The sequence below is a fragment of the Pseudopodoces humilis genome, chromosome 27 (assembly GCF_049639895.1).
Source record: "Pseudopodoces humilis isolate 2021_Gansu_Grassland_sample_001 chromosome 27, ASM4963989v1, whole genome shotgun sequence".
Taxonomy (NCBI): domain Eukaryota; kingdom Metazoa; phylum Chordata; class Aves; order Passeriformes; family Paridae; genus Pseudopodoces; species Pseudopodoces humilis.
In genome coordinates, this window is record NC_142226.1 from 5,872,457 (window position 1) to 5,892,990 (window position 20,534).

Sequence of the window (20,534 nt, forward strand, 5' to 3'; positions counted from 1 at the left end):
GGTTTTGCGGGCGGCAGCTCCGCGCCGGCGGCGGACGGGGCCGGCCCGCCCCTCCTTTGTGACGGGGGGGGGGGGCCGCTCCGGGCCGGGCTGCGCTCCGCTCCGGGTGTGGCAGGCGGCCGCGGCGCTGGGTAAAATGGCAGCGCTGAGCCTCGTGTCGGACTGACCCCGCTCGGCCGAGCAGAGCGGGAGCTCGCCCAGCCCGGCCCCGCCGCCGCTCGGCCCCGCTCCGGGGACGGCGCCCGCCCGCCCGCCGTGTCCCCCCTCCCTCCCTCCCGCTTCTCCCGCACCGGGAGCCCCGTCCCGGGTCCCCCCCCACCCCCCCTTTCCTCCTCCTTCCCCCCCACTCCCTCCTCCTCCCCTTTCTCCGCCGGCTGCAACCGAGGAGGTACAGCGGGGCCAGGCCCCGGGAAGCCCAGCCCAGCGGAGCCCTCCCCGCCTCGCCGAGCAGGCCGGGGGGGAATGAGCCCCCGCTGCCCTGAAGAGCCGCCCGCCGCCGCCTGAGCGGGGAGAGCAGAGCAGCGAGGCCTCACGCCGGCCGGCCAGGCAGGGAGCAGCTCGGGGGGACCGGTCCGGGGGGGGTGGCCGGGTGGGGAGGGGGGGGATCATGGCTGCTCAGGTCGCCCCCGCCGCCGCCAGCAGCCTGGGCGCCCCGGCTCCATCCGAGCTGAAGAAAGCGGAGGCGCAGCAGCGGGATTGTCCCCCGGAGGAGGCGGGGGGTGAGGCGGCGGCGGCGGAGCGCGGCGAGAAGCAGGCGGAGAGCGAGGGCCCGTCGGGGAAGGAGCTGCAGGGCGGGGCCGAGGGGCACGGAGGGGGCGCAGGGGCCGAGTCCGACCTGAAGAGCTCGAACGGGAACCCGGGCCCCAGGCCCGCCGCCGCCGCCACCCTGAACAATAACCTCCCGGAGCCGCCCGGTGGCGGCGGCGGCGGCGGCAGCGACGGGGTGGGGGCGCCGCAGCCGCCGCCGCCGCCGCAGCAGCAGCCGCCCCCTTCCCACCCGGCCGCCTTGCCCCCGCCAGCCTACGGCTTCGGGCAGCCCTACGGCCGGGGCGCCGCCGCTGCCTTCCACCAACATGGCGGACAACAAAGCCCTGGCATGGCAGCGCTGCAGAGCGGGGGCCTGGAGCAGAACTACCCGGGGCCGGCGGGAGCCCCCGCGGGGCCGCCCCCTCCGCAGAACTCGCACGGCGCCGGGGCCGAGCACGGCTTCCCCAACCACCAGTACAACTCCTACTACGCGGCCGGGCGCAGCGCCGGCTCCTACCCGCCTCCCCCCCAGGCCTACGCCCTGAGCCCCCCCCGGGGCTCCGCGCCGCCGGCCGCCAAGTCCCCCGCGGCCGCCGCCGCCGCCGCCGCCTTCCAGCAGCAGCAGCAGCGCTTCGGGGTCATGGGTCCCTCGGCCGCCGGCGGCGCGGGAGGAGGGGGCACCACCCCGCAGCCCACGGCCACCCCCACCCTCAACCAGCTCCTCACCTCCCCCAGCTCCGCCCGCGCCTACCAGGGGTACCCCGGGGGCGACTATAGCGCCGGGCCGCAGGACGGGGCGGGCGCCGCCAAGGGCGCCGCCCGCACGGTCTCGCAGTACGGCGGGGGGAGCGCCCAGGGCGGGGCAGCGGCCGGCGGGGCCCCGCCGAGGAGCCACCACGCGCCCATGAGCCCCGGGAGCAGCGGCGGCGGGGGACAGAGCCTCGGCAGGAGCCAGCGGGTCCGGGCGGGGCGGCGCGGGGGGGGCCGGGCACGGGGCGGGGCGGGGGGCGCGGGGCTCGGGGGGCTCGGGGTGGCGGCGGCGGCTCTCCCGCGGGGTCCCCCCCCCCGGCCGGGGCCGCCGGGCGCCGCCCTTGGCTGTGCTGCTCGCTCGCTCTAAAATGGCTGCCTCGCCGCCTTCCCTTCCTCCTCCTCCCCGGCCTTTGTGCGGGGCTCCCGGGCCGCCGCCGCCGGGCTCCCCGCCGCCCCGGGGGGCTCTGCCGGGGGGCCGCGGGTCGGGGCGGGCGGCGAGGCCCCGGCGGGGCCGGGCGCGGGGGGCCGGGGCGGGGAAGGGCGCGCCCGGGACAACGCGTGGCCCCGGTAGCGCCGCCGCCTTCCCGCGGCCCCGCGACCCCCGGCGCCGCCCCGGGGGGGTCCCGCGGCCCGCGGCGGGGTCCGGTGGGGCGGGCAGGGCCGCGGGGGGCCCGCGGGGCCGCGGGGCGGGCGGAGGGGCCGCGGGCCGGGGCGGGAGCGCTGGCGGGGAGCTGGGCGATGGGAGCAGCGAGTGCGGATCGCTTGGGTTTGGGATTTGAATTATGGAGGTAAAATCCTTCTGTCAAAGCCAGGAGACAGTTGGTCTTAGGTTGACATCCCATCTGTGATCTGATTGGCTCCCCATCCCCTGCTCTTGGCCATTTATAATTGCCTCTGATGTAATGGTACAACCATCCTGATGAGCTCATAAACTTCCACACTCGCCTCCTCCGCCAGCCCCGGGACGGGGCAGCCCCGCGCCCCTCTCCGCATCCCCCGGCGTGACCTTGAGCCCCGCATCCCTCCGGCCCGGGCGGGACGGGAGGCGAGGGCACGTTGTTTGTACCTTGGGCTTATTTTCCTTGTGATGTTGGATTCAGCCTGGAATAGAGTCTGTGTTGTCGGAACGGTGGCAGGGCCACTCCGCACAATGGGCTTGCTGTTTATTTTGGTTATGTGACTTTCCCCTCGGTATAAATGATTTCTTTGATGGATCTGAGGATGCGTTTGTTCCCGCCTGGTTTTGGCCCTTTTCAAAACCGGGTCTGTTTGGGTTCTTTATTAGATGGGAGCATGTGGGGGGTTCTGGGGTGTGTTACAGCCTAAAGAAGGAAAAAATTCCCCACACAACCAAGCAATCGGAACCAAACTTGACACCAAAACGCTGAAATCGGTCGGTTACCAAGAATTATTAATTTACATTCAACAGAACTGTGATACAGGACAGGAGTCTCTAGCTCTGTGTCTTAGGGCACATTTTGACTTATTTTGAGTGAGAGCTGATGTGTCTCCTTCCCCCCCATAAATACAGGCACTTCCTACAGACTTCAGGTGCTGGTTGTGGTCAGGCTCAGCAGTGTCACAACTCTTCTGAGGAGTGGAACTAGGAAGAGCAGGCCTGGGGATTATCATCATTGTTGCATGTGTAGAATTCCCTCTTTGCTGGAATAGGGGTGGCCAGGGAACGTGCAGAGGAGAAGGCAGTGCAGCATCAGACATTTTAGATATGGGGAAAAGAGGTGCTGGTATCTTTATCTGAAAGCCTTTGATTGAAACTGAGTTCCTTTCTGTGCTCAGACTTGCATCTCCAAGGCCTGTGGTGGCCTTGTGCAGGACTAAACTTCCCTTTTCATTCCGTGTGCTTTGCTCCAACTTCAGGCCGGGCTCGGGGACGTGTGATACCACGTAGGGTGACCTGCAGCCTGCAGAGCTTCTCAGGACTTCTCCTGAAAACTGCTCAGTTGTTTGTTCCTTGATTACCAAAGGCACCCCCTGCTGCAGCACCTTGAGTGACTGGATTGGCTTTTCTTTCACGTTGGAATTCTGCTCTCCCAGAGAGCAGATCTGCTCTGCTGGTGCTCTCAGAACGCCAGTGGTGACTGGTAGTGAGTGCTGGAGCATCCTCAGGGAAGGTTTCAGCTACTTGGGAATAGGGCCATGTGTTCCATGGAGGCAAGTGCAAAGTGCTTACTTTGTAAATCCTGAAAAATCTCAATCTAGATAAAATGTGTGCTAAAATACAGAGTCAGGTTGAACTTCTCAGGTATTTCCCTGCAGTTCACTTCTGTCAATGTTCTGGTACAAATTTGTAGAAGAAGCTTATTTTGTCTTGGCAAATGAATTTCACTTAATTCCACGGGCTGCTGACACAGTGAATGAGGAATACCTGAGTAAGTAGTCCCATAAACTGGAATTATTAATGAGTAGTTATTCTGAGAATTAGTTGGATCTGAGGAAGGACAAATAGTGAATGTAAAAGGTAAACCAGCAACTCCCTCATCTCAAAAACCAAATTACTTTCCCCACCCAGTCCTTTTTGTGCCAAGGATTATTTGACTTAAACTGACAATTCCTTTTTTTCTGATGGAAAAAGAAGGGAGCAGACGTATCTAATGAAAAAAGCTTCCACGTGTCATCTGTGCTGCCCACAAGAAAAAGTTGATTAATAATGATGCTCCAGCCCTGAATTACAGCCTCCTGTGCTGTGTACTCCTAAATTCCCTGGATTAGGAGAATATAAAACTTTGTGTCTTTCTTTGTCTTGCGATGAGCAGAGCAGGTATTTCCCACCCAACTCCTGAGAAACTCCGGGAGAGCAGAGCAGAGACCTGCCAGAAACCTCCCAGGGAACATCTCCTGGGGCAGGCTGGGGAAGAGGATGTGGGAAGAGCACACTTGGGAATCCTGGGGGCCACAGACCCCAGTTTGGGGATGAGAAGCAGGGTGGTGCCTTTAATCCATCTTTAGGTTCTTTTCAGGAATTCTGAGTGATGCCATCACGAGGGTTTGGTCGCTTTGCTCATCAAGAAAAGCTCGGTAATTTCTGGCGTGAAAGTTGTTTGGGTGGAAGGTTCCCTGCAGTGAGAGGAGTGTGTGGTCACACCAGGGTTACTCAGGGTGGCTCCTGTGTGTAACCTTGGGACACTTCACCCACAGCCAGGGAGGAGCTGCTGAGGGGGAACCCAGGGAGCACAAGGATGCTCCGTGGTTTTGGGGACTTGGCTTTTTTTCCAGCTGATCTTTCTAGCTGGGAACACAGAGCAGGACCGGGAGATGAGGATGGCTGATTTGTGCCGTGTGGGGTGAGAAATCCGTGGTTTGCTGTGGGAATGACTCGTAGGAAGCCAGGCCATGGGTCCTGGTTTTCAATTCTTCCAGCTCTGCCATGGGTTTGTTTCCACCTGCTTCCCCCCAGAGCATGTAGCAGCTCTTAGTAATGCACCAGTTTTCCCAGGGTCTTGGGATTTAAAGGAAACTGCTCGAGAGAAAGGACTTCCCTGCCTTTAATAGATGGGCATTTCTCAGGCTTTGGCTTCAGCAGTGTCCCCTGTAATGGGAGAACTCTTTGGATCACATTAAACATTGACATCTTGGATAACCTCCCCATAGGTGCCCTGGCATCTCAAGGCCTCTGTTATAAGTTCAGTGAAAGCAGTTTAAGAATCTTATGTTAATTAAAAAAAAGCTTTTGGGCCTGTTGCCATACAATAGCTATTTTTTGTTGACTTTGATTCCGACTTTAGTAGCGAGTGAGGCATGAAAAACGTTGTTGGAAATATGGTTTTTAAACTAAATTGGCACCAAAAGGCACTCTGCTGCCAGTGAGCTGCGATGTCTTGGAATGGGAAACTGGGACCTGGCTCCTCTTGGCTCGTGGTTTTTCCTTGCTTTGCATTGTAATGTCAGGAGCCCTCGAGTTGTGTGTTGTGCACTGGAGCTTTCCAACAAAAAGGAGAGTGGTGCATCTCCTTTTCTCTGAATGAGCGATTTTAGGGCTTGGCTGTTTTAGAAAAAGCAGGAAAATTGTGCTGCTTTGATTTTGTTGCTAAAATATTGTTAATCCTGGTGTGGACACTGGAGGTTTTTCTGCTTTATCTTTTTTAAAGAGTCTGAAGTCAACCAGGAGTTGTCTGATTCTCTTAAAATCTCTCATTTTCTGCAGCAGCATTTCCCTGATGCCCAGCTTGGAGGTGTCGGTGTTTCCAGGCAGGATGTGTGTGGGATACAGGACAGTAAAACTCAATCCTCACTTTCAGCTGGAGCCTTTCTTTTTCCCTGCCCTTATCACCACCAATTTACTGGGAAACCCAGGACAAACCACTTGAGTGTTGTGGTGAAATGGGGTTAGCAAGGCTTGCCTACTGCTTTTTATGAAGTTTAATTGAGTTGCCCTGTGAATTCTTATTTATTATCTGGGATAGGGGAGGGTTTCTCCCTGTGGTGTCTCTCCTGTAATGATGTTGTTGGTTGCAAGACAGAAATTTGGTTTCTGAAAGGTTTTATGTTTGACTTTCTGGTCTTTTTTGGGGGGAGGGGCTAGAATACTTAGTGGTTTCATAAAACTGCCCAGTTTTATTCCTTTTACCTGCTACAACTTCTGTTTCCTGTTTCTGTAAACAGGAAAGCTTTCTGTTTTCCCTCAACAAGCAGGCAGAACTTCTTCCCTGTTCTTAAATGATATTAGAAACTGGGCTGGGGGGTGACAGGACAGTCAAATGTTCTGTTACAAAGCTGTGCCCCACTGTTCCCATAAGCTTGGTGTATTCATAATGCTTTGGGTTTTTTTTTGTTGTCTCATTTGAGAGCTCTGGTCAGCGGTTCCTGTGTTACAGACGTATCACACGTTCCATGAGGGCTGTGCTAAAAATCCCAGCAGCTTTCCTTCAGAGAGAAAATAATGTCTAAAATTAGGCTTAATAGTGCAGCTGTTGGTTTTATCTGTTACCTCATACACGACTTTTCCACCACTTTTCTCTCTTACTCTTTTCAAAGGAACGCCACCAATTGGAAATCCAGCTTTTACCCTCTGCATCTGTGCTCTGGGTAATTAAAATATTAGAGGAGAAAATGCCCTTTCCAATTCTTCCTCTGTGTATTTAAAATTCTCTGGCTAGTGAGTCTGATTTCTTCTTTGAATTGTGACTCCTGTGTGATGGATTGCTCTGGGGAGAAGCTCATCAGCAATGCCATTGCCCAATTCCTGCCAGGAATGCTGGAAACTCTCAAGGAGCAGCAGCAGCAAAACAGAAACCAAAGGCAGCAAATGCGGTTGGGGAAGATGAAGCTTGTCTGTATTTAGCCACTTGCTTTTTCCACCTGGAATGGTCCTTAAACCATCAGCAAGGGTGGAAAACAACATTTCCCCTTTTGTTCTGGTGGGAGAGAAAGGAAGGATACCTTCCTGCTGGGAAAAAGTGTTTTTAAGAAGTCCTACAAAAGTTTTTTTCTGTTGTGTGCTGACTGCAAAAAGTTCAGTCTTTAATTTATGCACGGGCAGTGGGAAATCTGGAGTGGATGTCTGTTAGCCAGAGCCATAAATCTCCAGCTGGAAGTGAATGACAAGTGGGGTGGGAAGGAAAAAGCTGTTTTTTGGCACATTGGAACAGAGCTGCTTGGGCTGTGTCCAGGTGCCTCCTGCCCGGGTGGCACCGCAGGAGCTGCTGCCTGTTTGATGTCCCTGGAAAAGCAGAGGAGTTCCTCACCTGGAGATGAAGCACGAGTCCTTTTTGGGGCTGGGCCATGCTGGGCCCATCAGTTGAGTCCAGGAAAGTTCCAATCCCGGATTTAACATCTCTGCTGTCTGGAGATGCTGCTTTTGGTTCTTAGGGCTGAAGCTGTGTGGGAGCTGGGTTTCAGGCTGCCTTTTGTGGGGTCTGAATGCCCACCGTGGCTGCTCCTCAGCAGCTGAGCCACTGCTGTGGGAGCTTTGGGAAGGGCTGAGGCACCGAGGGTAGGGTGGGGAATACGAATCCTCTCAGTCTCATCCTGTGTTGTGTGACCCCAGCTTCCCTCCCCAGGTACCTGGGTACCCTGAGACCCTTGTGCAATGGATTTCTGCGCTTAAAGCAGCGCCCAGGGCTGCTGCAGGAGGAGCTGCTGCTCCCAGGACTCAGCTCCTGTGCCTGTTTTACAGACATGGATTAATCCTGTGTTAACACGGGCTGCAGGAGGGGGTCCCACTCCTGACTCTTCCCTGCACCTGAACTCCAGCGCTGTGACCCAGCAGTTCAGTCCTGCAGCTTGAGCATTGCTGAGGCTTCTTGCTCTGCAGCAAGAAGAGCATTTCCAGGTTTGCCACACTGTCTTTCTGGAGTGTTTCTGAGTTCCAAGTGACAGCTCAGTATTTACACAACGTGGGCATGAGTTCTCTGTAGTGAAACGTAAAGGATGCTGCATAATGACAGGTAAACTTAATGAAAGCTGCTTCAGAATTTCTCAGCAAAAATTCTTTTGGCTTTAGGTGTTAAGGATAAAATATAGCTGGAGTCTTAATTTCTAATCATGCTCGTATTTTTTTCTGGGAGAAAAAAAGGGACAAAAATGTGTAGGATCAAATAAGGGCATCGGTTAATTCTGTTAATAAGGTAAAGAAATACCTTTATGAGAGAGTGGGAGAGTGGAGATAGTGTGTATGTCTTAGTTCCTATGAAATTCCCATGGAAAATCAGTTTGTGTAAATAACTCCAAAAAACCTGCTGCTCCATTACAGTTATTGGCATTTCATGTGATAACCAGCATGTCATTATTTCCTTAAGCCAGCTTTGGTAATTGAAACTCTTTCAAGGACAAATTCAATTGCTATTAACTTTCTTTCTCTCTCTTTTTTTTTTTTTTTTAACTTGAGTAACTTCCTCTCTCTCCTGGATAATTAACATTAAGCCTAAATTGGTCCAAGAAGCTCCAGGTTAGATGTGCGCAGTAGTTTTTGGGACCCCTGATGCAGCTGGTGGAGCAGAGCCTGCTCCTTGTCCTGGTTTTGTGGGTGCTTGGCCATGTGGGGAGCCAGAGGGGACCAGAGGTGACTTTGTTTTGGTGGGATGTGATGGGGACATCTTGGATGTGGCTGGGAGGAGGCTGAGGCCAAAGGTGGCCCTGACTTTCTGCCGCTTAAAACTTTCTCCCCTTAGAGATCCTGTGACTCTTTTCTCAAAGAGAAATTCTTGAAGTTGGGAGGGCTCTAGAGTTTCCCTCCCCTGGGGAGGATGAATGGATTAAAAAAGTTCTTTCCTCCTCTCCCCACTCACTTGTGAAACTTCATTCAGGTTTGACTAAGAGAAACCCTGAAAATCAGCATTTCCCTTCTGATGTCAGCAGGTCCTGGCACCCTGCCTGTGAGCAGGAATCCAGCAGGAATGTTTGAAAACCTGGGCCCAGCTGCAGCTCCAGGCTCTGGGAATGGCTGTGCTGGGGCAGGGGCTCCAGCAGCACAGACACAGGGCACAGGACAGGGAGCTGCTCTGGAAATGGCCATTCTGCTTTGGCTTTCAGCGCTGAATTTGATCATTGTGCTGAGGAGAACGTGCGGCGTGGGCTGTGCTGCCTGACACGGCTCGCTCTTGGTTCCTTGCCTGCGCTGTCTGGTGGGTGATGGTGTTTTCCTTGTTGAGCAGAGGTCTGCAGGTGAGCTGGGAAGGTCCCCAAGCCCCCCTGTCCTGTTCCAGGGCAGGATCAGCCACACCTGAGCTCAGGCAGCACGACCACGGTTTGCTGCCTGTGGCGTTGGGCATTAGGGAAAATATTCCAGCTCAAGTCACATTAATTGTCTCTTGTGCTGGTCTCTCCAGGTGTGGAGAGCAGAGGCAAAAGTGCTCAGTAACCTGCTCTTAAACATGTGGCTTTATGCCTGTCCCCTGCTTCCTTGAGGGAAACTCTCTGGCTGTGCTGCAGAATGTCTCCCTTTGCCTGCAGGTTACTGTGGGAATTGTGTTGGAGGGCTTGCCCCGTCCTGCTCTGTCACCTGAACTCTGCCAGGGTCCTGGCCTCACTCTGCTCTCTGTGGGATCCTTCCTGCAGGCTTGTGGGGAGTTTTGTACTTCATAACAGTCCGAGGGTGGATTTAAAGTCCAAATGACTGTAGGACTATGCACCCTGTGCGAGTTTAGGAGGAGAGTCTGCTATTCATTAACTCTGTGTAAATAATTAAACCAGGGCCAGGCTGGAGGTGGTCTCCCCTCAGCCCTGCTCCCTGTGAAAGGCTTTCAGCAGAAGTTCTTACCTCTGTGCAGGAGATCAGTGAAACGGTGGAAGTGCTGGAATTAGTTGAAACTTGATTTTCTTTTCTCTTTAAATTATCTTTGACTTTGGGGTTTGCATGGCTAATCAAGGAAAAGAGTTGCCATTCAAGGCCAGTTTACTGAGTGTGATCACGTGTCCCAGAAAGTGCCTTTCCTGTGTGCTGTGGCTGCACGTGTTGTCTGTTCTGAGGAGTCCTGCAGCCCTGCTCCTCGGACTGTGTGGGTGGGGGGATTATTATTTTATTGAAAAAAAACCCAAACTCATTTACTTTCTGTTCTGTGGGGCACTTGTGGTGATTGCAGTGCTTTGGATCCCCTGGGAAGGACTTGGGGCAGCTGCTGCATACGGCCAAGTTGAACATTTAGTTTTATTTTTTTTTAATTATGTGCAGATAATCAGACAGTATTTTGATAGGAGGCATTTAAGTATCAAAGTATTTCAGAGTCTTTCAGGTTATTGTGGCAGACTGTGAGGCTTGAAGGAGGAGTTTCCATGTTTTGGAAGCCTCTCCTGGCTCTGCACCCTGCAGGTGGCAGAGAGGTGCTCTAAATCATGGCTCAGAATCCAGGTTAATGCCCTCCCTGCTGGGTCAGAATTTCTGTCTGGGCACGGGGTCACACCTAGAAGAGTTTTCACAGGATCACAGCTTGGAAGGGACCTCTGGAGATGTCCCAGTCCAGCTGCCTGCCCAGGCAGGGTCACCTGGAGCAGGTGGCACAGGAACACGTCCAGGTGGGTTTGGCACAGATCCAGAGAGGGAGACTCCAGCCTCTCCCTGGGCAGCTGCTCCAGGGCTCTGCCACCCTCAGGGAAAGAAGTTTTTCCTCATGTTGAGGTGGAACTTGTGTTTTAGTTTATGGCTGTGGCTCCTTGTCCTGTCACTGTCACCACTGAACAGCCCGGCCCCATCCTCTTGACAATTTTCTCTGGTTTAAGGAAAAATCATCTTGATGGAAATGCAGTTTCCAGCAGGCTGTGGGGAGAATGTGGCTCCCCTGGAGCAGGGCACACTGGTGGGGAAGGGACTTTGGGGGGGAGCGAGAGTGTTGGCATAAAACTCTCTCACTGGAGGAGAAGCAAAAAGCCTGACAGGCTGCTGTGCAGGAGACAACCCTGTCCCAAATTATCCTGCCTGCCTGTACTCAGAAGATGTTTCTGAGCCCCTTCCCTGTCCTTCCTGCTCGGTTCACAGGCCACGATGGCATTGCAAAAGCTGCTTTCCACGTTAATTGTGATTGATTACCTTGCAATCTGGGACAAGATTTCCTTTGAAAAGCTATATGCTGATTTGGTGTCAGGAATTAAAATCAGATGAAGTGATTAGTGTTGTATGAAGCATCCCAGAGCAGTGAGTGCTCCTTGGTTTTCAGTGTGTTCCAGCCCTTAACCCTTGCCTGCCTTTCCCTTGGAGCGGGGTGCTCCATCTGCTCCGGCGGTGCTGGGAGCCTGTGGTGGGGCTGGGAAGCCGGGAGAGCCAGGTGGGATTTGGTGCTGAGCCTCAGAGCAGGGATTTCCTGGCTGGAGCAGTGGCTGTGAGCGTGCTGGAAGTGCCCTGCTCCACGGAGCGAGGGGCAGGGATTGAGCAGAGCTTTGTGTCCAGTCACTCTGGAAACGGCAATAAACCTTTCCAAGGTGTCACTGCTGTCAAGGTACACTCGAGTCTCATCTTCCTTTCCTCATATGAGGTGTCTTGCAGTTTCTTGTTATACCTGTTCCTGGAACCAGTGGAGACTTTGCAGCGTTGGCTGTTCCTCCTGCCCCCATGGCATTGGCGCAGTTGGGAATTCTTGTATCCTCTCCCCAGCTGCCAGCACACGCTCCTCTCAACTCGCTAAGCAACTCCCCACGTTGTTCATTCTGCCTGGAAAGAAATCTGGATTTTTCTGGATGGAGATGAAATAAAAGCCCAAGGACAGAAGCGAGCATGGGGCAACAGAACCAGGCTTGAAAAACTACCTGTAAGCGAGGCCTGGTGGGCTGTTTTAAAAGAAAAAACGAGTAATATTTTTAAGTAGCAAGAACCTTGTGTCGCTCAGGATGTGTAGTGAACCTGAATCACAGCAGCCTTGGCTTGGTGAAGGCTCCAGGAGTGTCTTCCCTGCTGTCTGGAGCTGCCTTGGCTGCAGCTCCAAGTTTGTTGCCCACGTAGACTTTCCATCTCCCCCAGCCTCCTCTTCCCCAGGCAGGCACGGCAGCCCTGCTTCGCTGGATGCAAATAGCTCCTTTGGGTGTAAATACTGGAGATTGGTTGTGGCTTTGCTGTAAAGTTACCGAGCCCATCCTCAGTAAATGCAGATGGTAACTTGTCATTACTGCAACTTTAAATATTTTTGGTTCCGTGGAACTGAAGTGGAGGCTTGAATGTTGAATTTTAAGGCTAAAATAAGAGAAGGCTCACTAAAATCCACAAAAATAGCACCCAAATTTGTCAGCTGCTGTAATGACAAGGGAAATAAAGTAACTTTTGTGTTTCCTTTTAGCAAAACAAAGCTTTGCTACCTTGTTTCGTGTTTGATACAAAACTCTGTGGGATCAGGAGCGGTGGGAGGGGGTTTGGGATTCACCCAGTGAGGGGAGGTGTGTGGTGACAGCTCCTGTACCCCAGCTGTGACCCTTGGGGGGATCAGTGATGCTGATCCCGACCCCCTGGCTGGGATGGGGCTGTGCCTTGGGGCTGTTGGAGCTGCCTGGGCTGTGTTTCCCCATCCCAAGGCCGGGGTGGTGTCCAGTGTGGGGCTGAGAGCGAGAGTGCGATGGAGCACGGGGGGTTGTGTTGGCACAACCTGGCATTGCCTGTCCTCCGCAGGTCTGACCCAGCCTCAGGCTCCTTGGGTGATTTTGATCTTCCAGAAGGCACACTTTGGGATGGATGCAGTCATTCTGCAGGGGCAGGGCTGGGTCACGCTGAGCCGTGGCTCGGAGCAGCTGCAGGCCCTGACACGCAGCTCCTGGGGAAGCTGTGGATAAGATGGAGCTCTGGGATGAGGCAAGCCCGAGGATCAGCTGTGTCCCCCTGTCCCCCTCCCTTGAGGTGCTGTGGGGTGGCAGAGGTGGGGCTGTGGAGGCCTGGGCTTGTTCAGAGCCCTGAGCTGATCCCAGGAATGCCCATCCCGGTGCGGGAAGGGGCCATGGGAGTCTGCCTGTCCAGTTGAGGCTGTTCAGCCGCTGTTTATTCTGGTGTAAAATGAGATGAATTTGCAAAGTGATGAGATATTCAAATACAGATGGGTCTTTCAGACACACGAGTGGGTAGAAACCTGTGCTGCTGCATTTTACAGATGAAGATTTATCAGGAAAGTGTTCCTAGAAGGGAACCCAAGAGGCTGTGCTGGAGGTGTCTTATCAACTCCAGAGTGTGCACCAGCACCCTCAGATTTCTCTGCAGAAAAGGCTTTTAATGAATTGATAAAACTGCCTTTATTCTAGAAACTAAACTCCAGTGAGCCCTTGCGTTGGCTCTTCCTTCAGACCTCCAGTTTTGCAAAACATGCCTCGTGCTCAGTAGCAAAAGACATCTGTCCATGAGATCAGCAGGGCTTGTTTTAAAGGAAACAGGGGTTCCAGGGAATTAGCTGGATGACTGAAGTCTGCCACAGGTTGCAGTGTCTGAATGTATTTACAGGGCATCTGGAGCCCTTTCAGGTTTTCAGCGCTGTTTGGAGCAAATATTTTGGGACTCACTGGTGATGTGGAACAGCTGCTCCCGTGCTCCTTGGAGTGAGATCACTTAAGCAGTGGTGACACCGAGTGTAATTCTGCTCTTCCACCCCAGCCCTTCCTCCTCCTGCTTTTTTTCTGCCTTGCTCTTGGCCCAGGCCCATTCCTGTGGTACTGCACGAGCTCGGTTGCTCCTTCCAGCGTGGAAGCCGGGCTGGAGGGGGAGCGCTGGAATGAGACATTTGACCATCTTTTTGTTGACTTGCCTCCAGTTCATTGGAGCACAAGTAGGAGGTTGGCTAAGCTTAAAGCCTGATTTAATATTCAGGAAGGAAGTTTCTTTCCATCTTAAAAGGAGCAGCACCTCATTACAAGGGTCACATGTTCCTTGGGATCATCTCCCATGGAGCTCAGGCAGTTTTCTTTACGTCTTGGTGTTGCTTGGATTTTTGGGTGGAGTCAGCGGTGGCACTTGGGGAATCCTGGGGCGAGCTGGCTGAATAAAGTGCTTGTAAAGTGAATTGAAGCTGGACAGCGGGGGATGGATAGCTTGTTACCTAGTTCTTTGGACAGAAGGAAATTGTATTTTAAATATAAGTTAAAATTATTGGAGAAATTATATAGAAACTGTGTAGGGATCACACAGTCTGAATAACAAGCTGCATCACCTGACCCCAGCTGCCTGGGAAATGCCTGAAAGTTTCACTGGTCATCAGCTGTTGTACAGTAATCATAATCCTTTGTTAATTTTGACTGCATTTAAATCAGTAAATGGTGTTTGTCAGAGTGTCCTACCATGGTGTGAGGAGCTGAGGTGGAGGGAATGAGTCCTCAGGTTGTTGCTGGTTTTCAGGCAGAGGGGATCCCCTGTTCCCACGGCTGCTCTGAGCCTGCAGACAGGAGAGGTGTCCGTGAGGAGCCATCGTGGTGCTCGTTGCAGGCTTGGCACCTTCCCACCCTCCAGTTTTTAATAAAATAAAAAATAACACAACTCTGCTGGTACTTGGGCATGAACACTGTGCTGCTGTCGGGTTATTTCCAGTGAGGCTTTGAGGGGTGACTCTCATTTCACTTCCCCACCACATCACCTTCTGCTGATTGACTTCTTTCAGGAATGAGATGTTCCATAATGATACATCCTGTAATCAAAACTCCGGTCAGTTTTAATCAATTAGAAAAATATTAGTAAGAGCTGTGCTTTGGAAAGTCCTCCGAGATGTGTGGACTGGGCTCTTGCTGAGAAACGTTAATGGGTAATTACGGGATTGTGTTTAGCAGGGAGATCCAGGTCACAGGATGGGAGAACTCTCTCCTCTTCCTTCCACTCTACACTTCAGGATTTACAGCACATCTCACCAGAGAAGGTGGTGTAATAAATGATCAGGGAGGGGATAACATTGAGCAGGGCAGATTTTAGGTTTGCAGGAGCTCCAGATAGAAGGAGGTGGCTGAAGTAATGCAGAGAGAGTCCTGTTCTCCTTCTGCGTTGGTGTCATGAGCTTGCTCTGAGGTTGGGCTGTTAGCAGAGTTTTAGAGGAATAGAAAGTGTTTGGGTCAAACTCTGATCTACTGGGAAAAGTCAGAAGAAAAACCAGGCTCTTTCTGCTTGCAGAACTGAAACTGTGGAGCAGAGGTCATTTGTTTTGACAGCCAAACTTTAATCTGCATTGGCCATTTTGATAATGAGATGATGATACATCACCTCCTGGTTATGTGTCCAAATCCAAGTTAGATTCTGGGATTTGTGGGGGCGAGGGAGGAGTTTTATTTTTCTGTAGCTTATGTAAAAATGGATTTGTCTTGCACGTTTCCAAGGGATGAGCATTTGTAACTCTGCTGTATTCCAGAAGTCAGGTTTTGGCACTCCAGGCTTACGGGTGTGAGTCAGAGCATCCCTCCTGCTTCCTGAACGGATTGGGGTTCCCAGAGTGATGGGGCTGCCCTGGGGGAAGGCAAGGAGAGTCCCTGGTGGGAGCTGAGCAGGGCCAGCATGGGCTTGGTGTCTGCCCTGCATGTGCTGGGGGACAGGGAAGTTGGTGGATTTCTCAAGTTTAAAAAGGGAGGGGAGAAACAAAAAAGGAACTGTGCATTTCTGTGATGATATTCTCAGAGAAACAGGCTCGTTGTTTAAACTGTCCCCGAGAGGTGGTGGATGCACCTCATGGGGTGTTTATTACCCTGGGTTTTCTAGGTGTTTTCTTTTGGGGGCATTTTCACATCCTGCTGGAGGATCTTTATTTTAAACTTCAGCTTCCCCTGAGCCTCTTCTGTCCCTCTTTAAAAGCAGACCACCATGGGAAGGGAGGCATCGGGGCGTGACCTGGGCTATAAAAGGCAGTGAGTTCAGGCCGGGGTGTTGACCTCAGCACAGCCAGTTGCACCTTAAATAGAGCAGATGAGAGTTCCCCACTGGAAGGTGAGCCGTGTTTGCTCCCGAATGAGGACAGCTGTTGGTTTGTGATCATTCCTCTGGCTGTGGAGGAGCTGGAGCCTTTGCAGGGGGAAGACACAGATGGGTGTGAGAGTGTCTGATGTGCAAACACGAGTGATCAGCTCGAACTGGGGCTTGCTGAAAGCTCCTGTGCTGCCCCTTGGGTGCTGCTGTGTCCCCCATCCGTCCCCAATAGCTCTGTTTTGGTGATGCTGTGGATCAGCCACGGTGATGTTATCGCCGGAGAGGAGCTGCTGCTGTCAGCTGTGGAACCACCACAGCCTGGCTGGTTTTGGTGGATCCCCCAGGGCTTTGTGCCAGCCGTGGGCAATGCTCTCCGTGTTTCACGCTGCCCACGAGCCCTGTGCTTTGTGCTGGTACCATCACACGGGAAATGGGCTTTCTCTTGCTCAGGGCTTTGGTGCTGCAGCAGCGTTCTCCTAGCGCCCTTGGAACGTGGAGAAAGGGCAGCGGTGTGAGGGTTTAGGACGAGGGTTTAAAGGTGGAATTCCTCATCCCTCTTCTACGAGGCCCACTTGCTTCACCCCTGGGGAGGTGAGCAGCTTGTCCCCAGCCTGTGGGATGTGTTCACCATCCTCGGTGCTGCTCAGCATCGTCTCAGCCTGGCCACTTCCACCTGGCTGCGGTGGCCCCGTTCTGCGGCCAGAGCGGGGTGGCCAGGGAGCAGCTGGCACCTCCCTGTGCGTTCTCCAGGCTGCTCTTTGTAGCCGCACTCAGCAGCCAGACAATGGCTGGTGCTGCCGGGGTCCTTCCCATCTGTTCCCGGCCCTTTCTGGGATTCCCGGCGCGGGTCCAAGGCCTCGCAGGCAGCGGCTCCGTGGCCAGGGATTCCGAGCACAACCTTCCTGGCAGGAGTGGCGTGGCTTTGCTTTCATGCAGATTAGCCATGTGCTTCTCACTTGAAGGCGTTCCACAGGAAAAGACATTTCCTGTGTTTGGTTCTGGGTGGGCGGCTCCGGCTCGGGGCTGAGCTGGGTTTGGGAGGGGGATTACGGAGAGCGGCCCCCCCGTCCCCTTCCACCTCCAGCGCTACGTCACCACAACACAACCACACGCGCTCGTACTGTTGGTGTCATTCATTCAGTGCCAAGATTGCTTTAAAAAATTCCCTTGGCCCCAGTTCAAACAGGAGTACAGCTGGGATGTGTTAGATTTTAGGCAGTCTGCCCTCAATTTGAGATGAGTTATAAATAGCAGTGCCGACTTCCTTAACTACCACTCTCCGAGGTAAAATGCAGGTTAATGACTGTGGGAATCAATTAGGGCTTCTCTCGGTTAAACAGCCAGGAATGCTTTTTATTATTTTTTTATCACAAAAAACGGACAACAGAGCTGGTCAGGGAAAGATTTCAAAGCCAAGGTGAGAGCTTAGGGCTTTTTCCTTATTTTTTCGGCCTTCTTATTTTTTGGAGGGGGGTCAGGGGGGGCAGCTGAAGAAACCAGTTGTGGCCAACACCCACGTTTGCCAATAATTGAATGATGCTGATTTGAAACTGGAGAGTTCAGTAAATGACTCTCCTTCCTTTTCTTCCTCTGGCCCAATAAAATACAAATATGTAATAAGGTAATGGGGAAAGTCAGAATTCCATTTTTCTGTGCAGCTGTGGAGGGTTTGGCTCTTGCTTCCCAAGTGGGATTTGCCTCTTCCCTTTACTCATTTTCCTGACAGGACCAATAGCAAGTCCTCTCCAATTTAACCAAGCTATTCATTCAAGAGGCCAAATTTCTCTTCCACCGAACAAAATGGGAAAAGAATTGTTCATGGAATCCTCTTGTCTGCTTAAAGCTTTTTTTGTTTGTTGCGGAAAACCTCGGTGTTGTTTGGAAGACGAGCTGGTTTCACTGCACTGCCTCATTACAGGGCCTGACACCCTTCACATCACACAGACTGTTTTGAAGAGCTTTTGAACTCGGCAATTTTAAGCTCACTCTGGGCTTGCTGTTACAAACTCTTAGTCTAGAAATATCTTAAATTACCCCAAAAGCTCTGCAGTTTCTCTGGAGCACGGGCTTATGGTCACTGTCTTTACACACCAAACCACACAATTTTGTTTTTGGGAGTTTGACTGGTGGCAGGACAATGTTTTGTGGAGTTTTGGTACTTGCTGGTGTTACACAACAGCAGAGATAGTGGGACTGAGGGAGAATAGAAGCAATTTCTATGAATGCAGGGAGGTGTAAGCAGGGGGTCTGGACTTCAGTGATCAAGGAGCAACACTTTCTCTCAATTATGTCTCTCTGTGGCAGGGCCTTTGCTTTTGAAGTGTAATCACAGTAATCTACTCCTGTGGTTTCCTATTGAAAGGATTTCCCATGTATCAGCCCAGAGAAGAATTTCCAGCCTTTTGCAGTCGTTTGGTATTTCCTATTTACCCTGACGTGTTCTGCTTTCCTCCCATCTCGTGTGATGGGTGTGCAGAGGGGCTGTGCAGCCTCTGCTCCTCCCAGCGTCCTCAAGGAGCCCTTGGATCCATCCCTGCATTTCAGCTTGGCTCTTTCCTTGAGGCACCTGGAGTTAAACTCCCCTAAAAGGGTTTTGGGGCAGCAGATTCAAGAAAGCTTCCTGATGGCTGACTCTGAGCCAGAGCAACAACACCAAGTCCAGAGCAGTTAAAGCCCCATCAATGACTGATGTGTGGGATATTCTGAATTAATGGGATATTTTGAAGGAAGAAACAACACATGACAGCATTTGAGATGTACAGGGCAACCCCAGGGAGCACGAATTAGCCTTGCTGCAAGTCAGGAGTGTGTGTACGAAATCGTTCCTTCATTAGGGATTAATTGGCTTTTACATTCCTCCTGGTGATAGAATTTTATCCACAAGGCTGCAATCTAGATGCTCTCTGTGTTTGTTTTTAGCACCCTCTCTGTGCTAGGGCTGGGTGGAAGGGTGGCAGCTTGAGGCACGTCGTGTCCTCCTACGCTGAGCAGTCAAGGTGATGACTTGGTCACATCCTGGAAAGATGTTTGGGGTTTGTGTTTTGGGTTTTTTCTTTTCCCCTCTCTCTCTCTCTCTTTTTTTTTTTTTAAACAGTTCCAAGTGTTTCTTGGAAGTTTTTTAGTAGCTGTCATGCTTCCTGTAAGAGTCATGGAAAAGTGAATCTTCACCTTGTTTTCTGCTCCCTGAAGAGATGGTTGGTCTTGTGGGTGACCACAGACAAGAAAATCAGTGCAGGGGTGGCAGCGTGTGGTGTGAGTGTATTTAGAGAAAACAAAGTTTAAAAGAAACCCGAAAAGGAATGTGTTTGAGAAGCTGCCCTTGGTAGAGGGCTGCAAAGGTGAGTTACAACCAGGAGGAAGCAAGCAACAAACGGAAAAGATGCTGAAATATTTAGTCAGTAACCCTGAAGTTGCACTTTGTCAGGTGGAAGGAAGGATGTCAGTGCCTGGGGGTGGTGAGAGCAGGCTGAAGTCAAAGGCCAGGGGCTGGGAAAGCTCCCTGGCCCCGTTTTTACATACCAAAGGAGATAATGTGGGCAGGGAGAAGATGTCAGTAATCACAAGGCAAGACTTGGGAAGCATCAAGGACAATTGCTGGGAAGATGTAAACACAATTTGCATCTTTTAGGGTGTATGGGAGCTCCACATGGGTGCTCCATTCAGGACTGAGGCCCTGCAGCTCTGAGGGTTCCAGCAGAGCCTTCAAAGGTCTCTTTTTTCTGCTCCCATGAATGGAAGCTCCTTTTCCGAGCTGGCACGGCCCCGTGTGGGTGCCTGGCGTGGGCTCCGGGCACGGCGTTCCCAGGGCACGGATCTGGAGCTGCCTCTGCCCGTGTTACTGCCCAGCAGCAGCTCCTGTGGTAGCTTGAGCATAAAACATGGAATAAAACTTGTTCAGGGTTGGTTTGGTGTCAGTATGGATGAGAACGGGAGCATCCAGCACAGCCGAGCGTGGAAGGGCACCCAAAATCCGCCTCTGCGGGGAGAATCGCTCCGGGGCCGTGCAGGGGCTGGGCTGGGAGCAGCTCCCACAGCGTGCTTGGCTTTCCCGAGCCCTGCCAGAGCTCCAGGAGCATCTGGGAAACGCTCTCAGGCACAGGATGTGGCTCTGGGGGTGTCCTGTGCGAGAGCTGGACCCTCCCAGCTTGGCAGATTCCGTGGGTGCCCTGAGCTGGGGTAGAGCAGAGCACCTGGACTTTGTTCTCCATCGATTTATTGACACAATCTTCCATTGAGCCAGCAGCCTCTCCCTTTTCCAGCCGTGCCCACTGAGCCCCTGGTGGAGCAGCAGAGCCCCAGGAGCTGCCCGTGGTGTCCCTGTGCTGGCTCGGGGCTGAGCCTCCCTGGCAGCACTCAGTGTGTGCTGGGCTCCAGGCTGTGCTGGGCAAGGCTTCTCCCGAGTGCACAACACTGCAAGAACTTTCTTCCCTCCGCTACGAGGGTGGATTCTGCAAACAGCAGTGAAATGCTGCTCTGCTGAGCGGGGTTCTGTGGGGTTTGCAGCCTGAGCCGTGGGTGATGTGTGCTTGTGCAGACCTGCAGGGCCACTCCTCAAGCACCTGAGCTCAGCCAGGGTGGATCTGTGCAAACACCACCCCAGGGCTGGTGGCAGGAAGGGCTGGTGTAATAGAGAGTCCATTGTCATGGTGATCTGTGGAAAACATCTAATTGGGATTAGTTAGGTCACCAGGAGCTCAGGGAAGGATTCCCATTCAGTCCAAGGAATGGAGGTTAAGGACTGTGCTGGGAT

At 53.0% G+C, this 20,534-nt stretch overlaps 1 protein-coding gene across 2 annotated transcripts in view; it reads left to right on the top strand.

Moving 5' to 3' along the window:
* The first annotated feature begins 388 nt into the window (after window positions 1–388).
* The window catches only part of ARID1A (AT-rich interaction domain 1A), a 53,880-nt gene continuing 33,734 nt past the window's right edge, over window positions 389–20,534 (top strand). The window contains exon 1 of one of the 2 annotated variants that reach the window (XM_005529681.2): window positions 389–1,705. In XM_005529681.2, the coding sequence (XP_005529738.2) occupies window positions 608–1,705 (1,098 nt within the window). In that variant the 5' untranslated portion in view covers window positions 389–607. The remainder of the gene's footprint in view (window positions 1,706–20,534) is intronic. The other variant, XM_088067312.1, reaches the window with a different exon arrangement.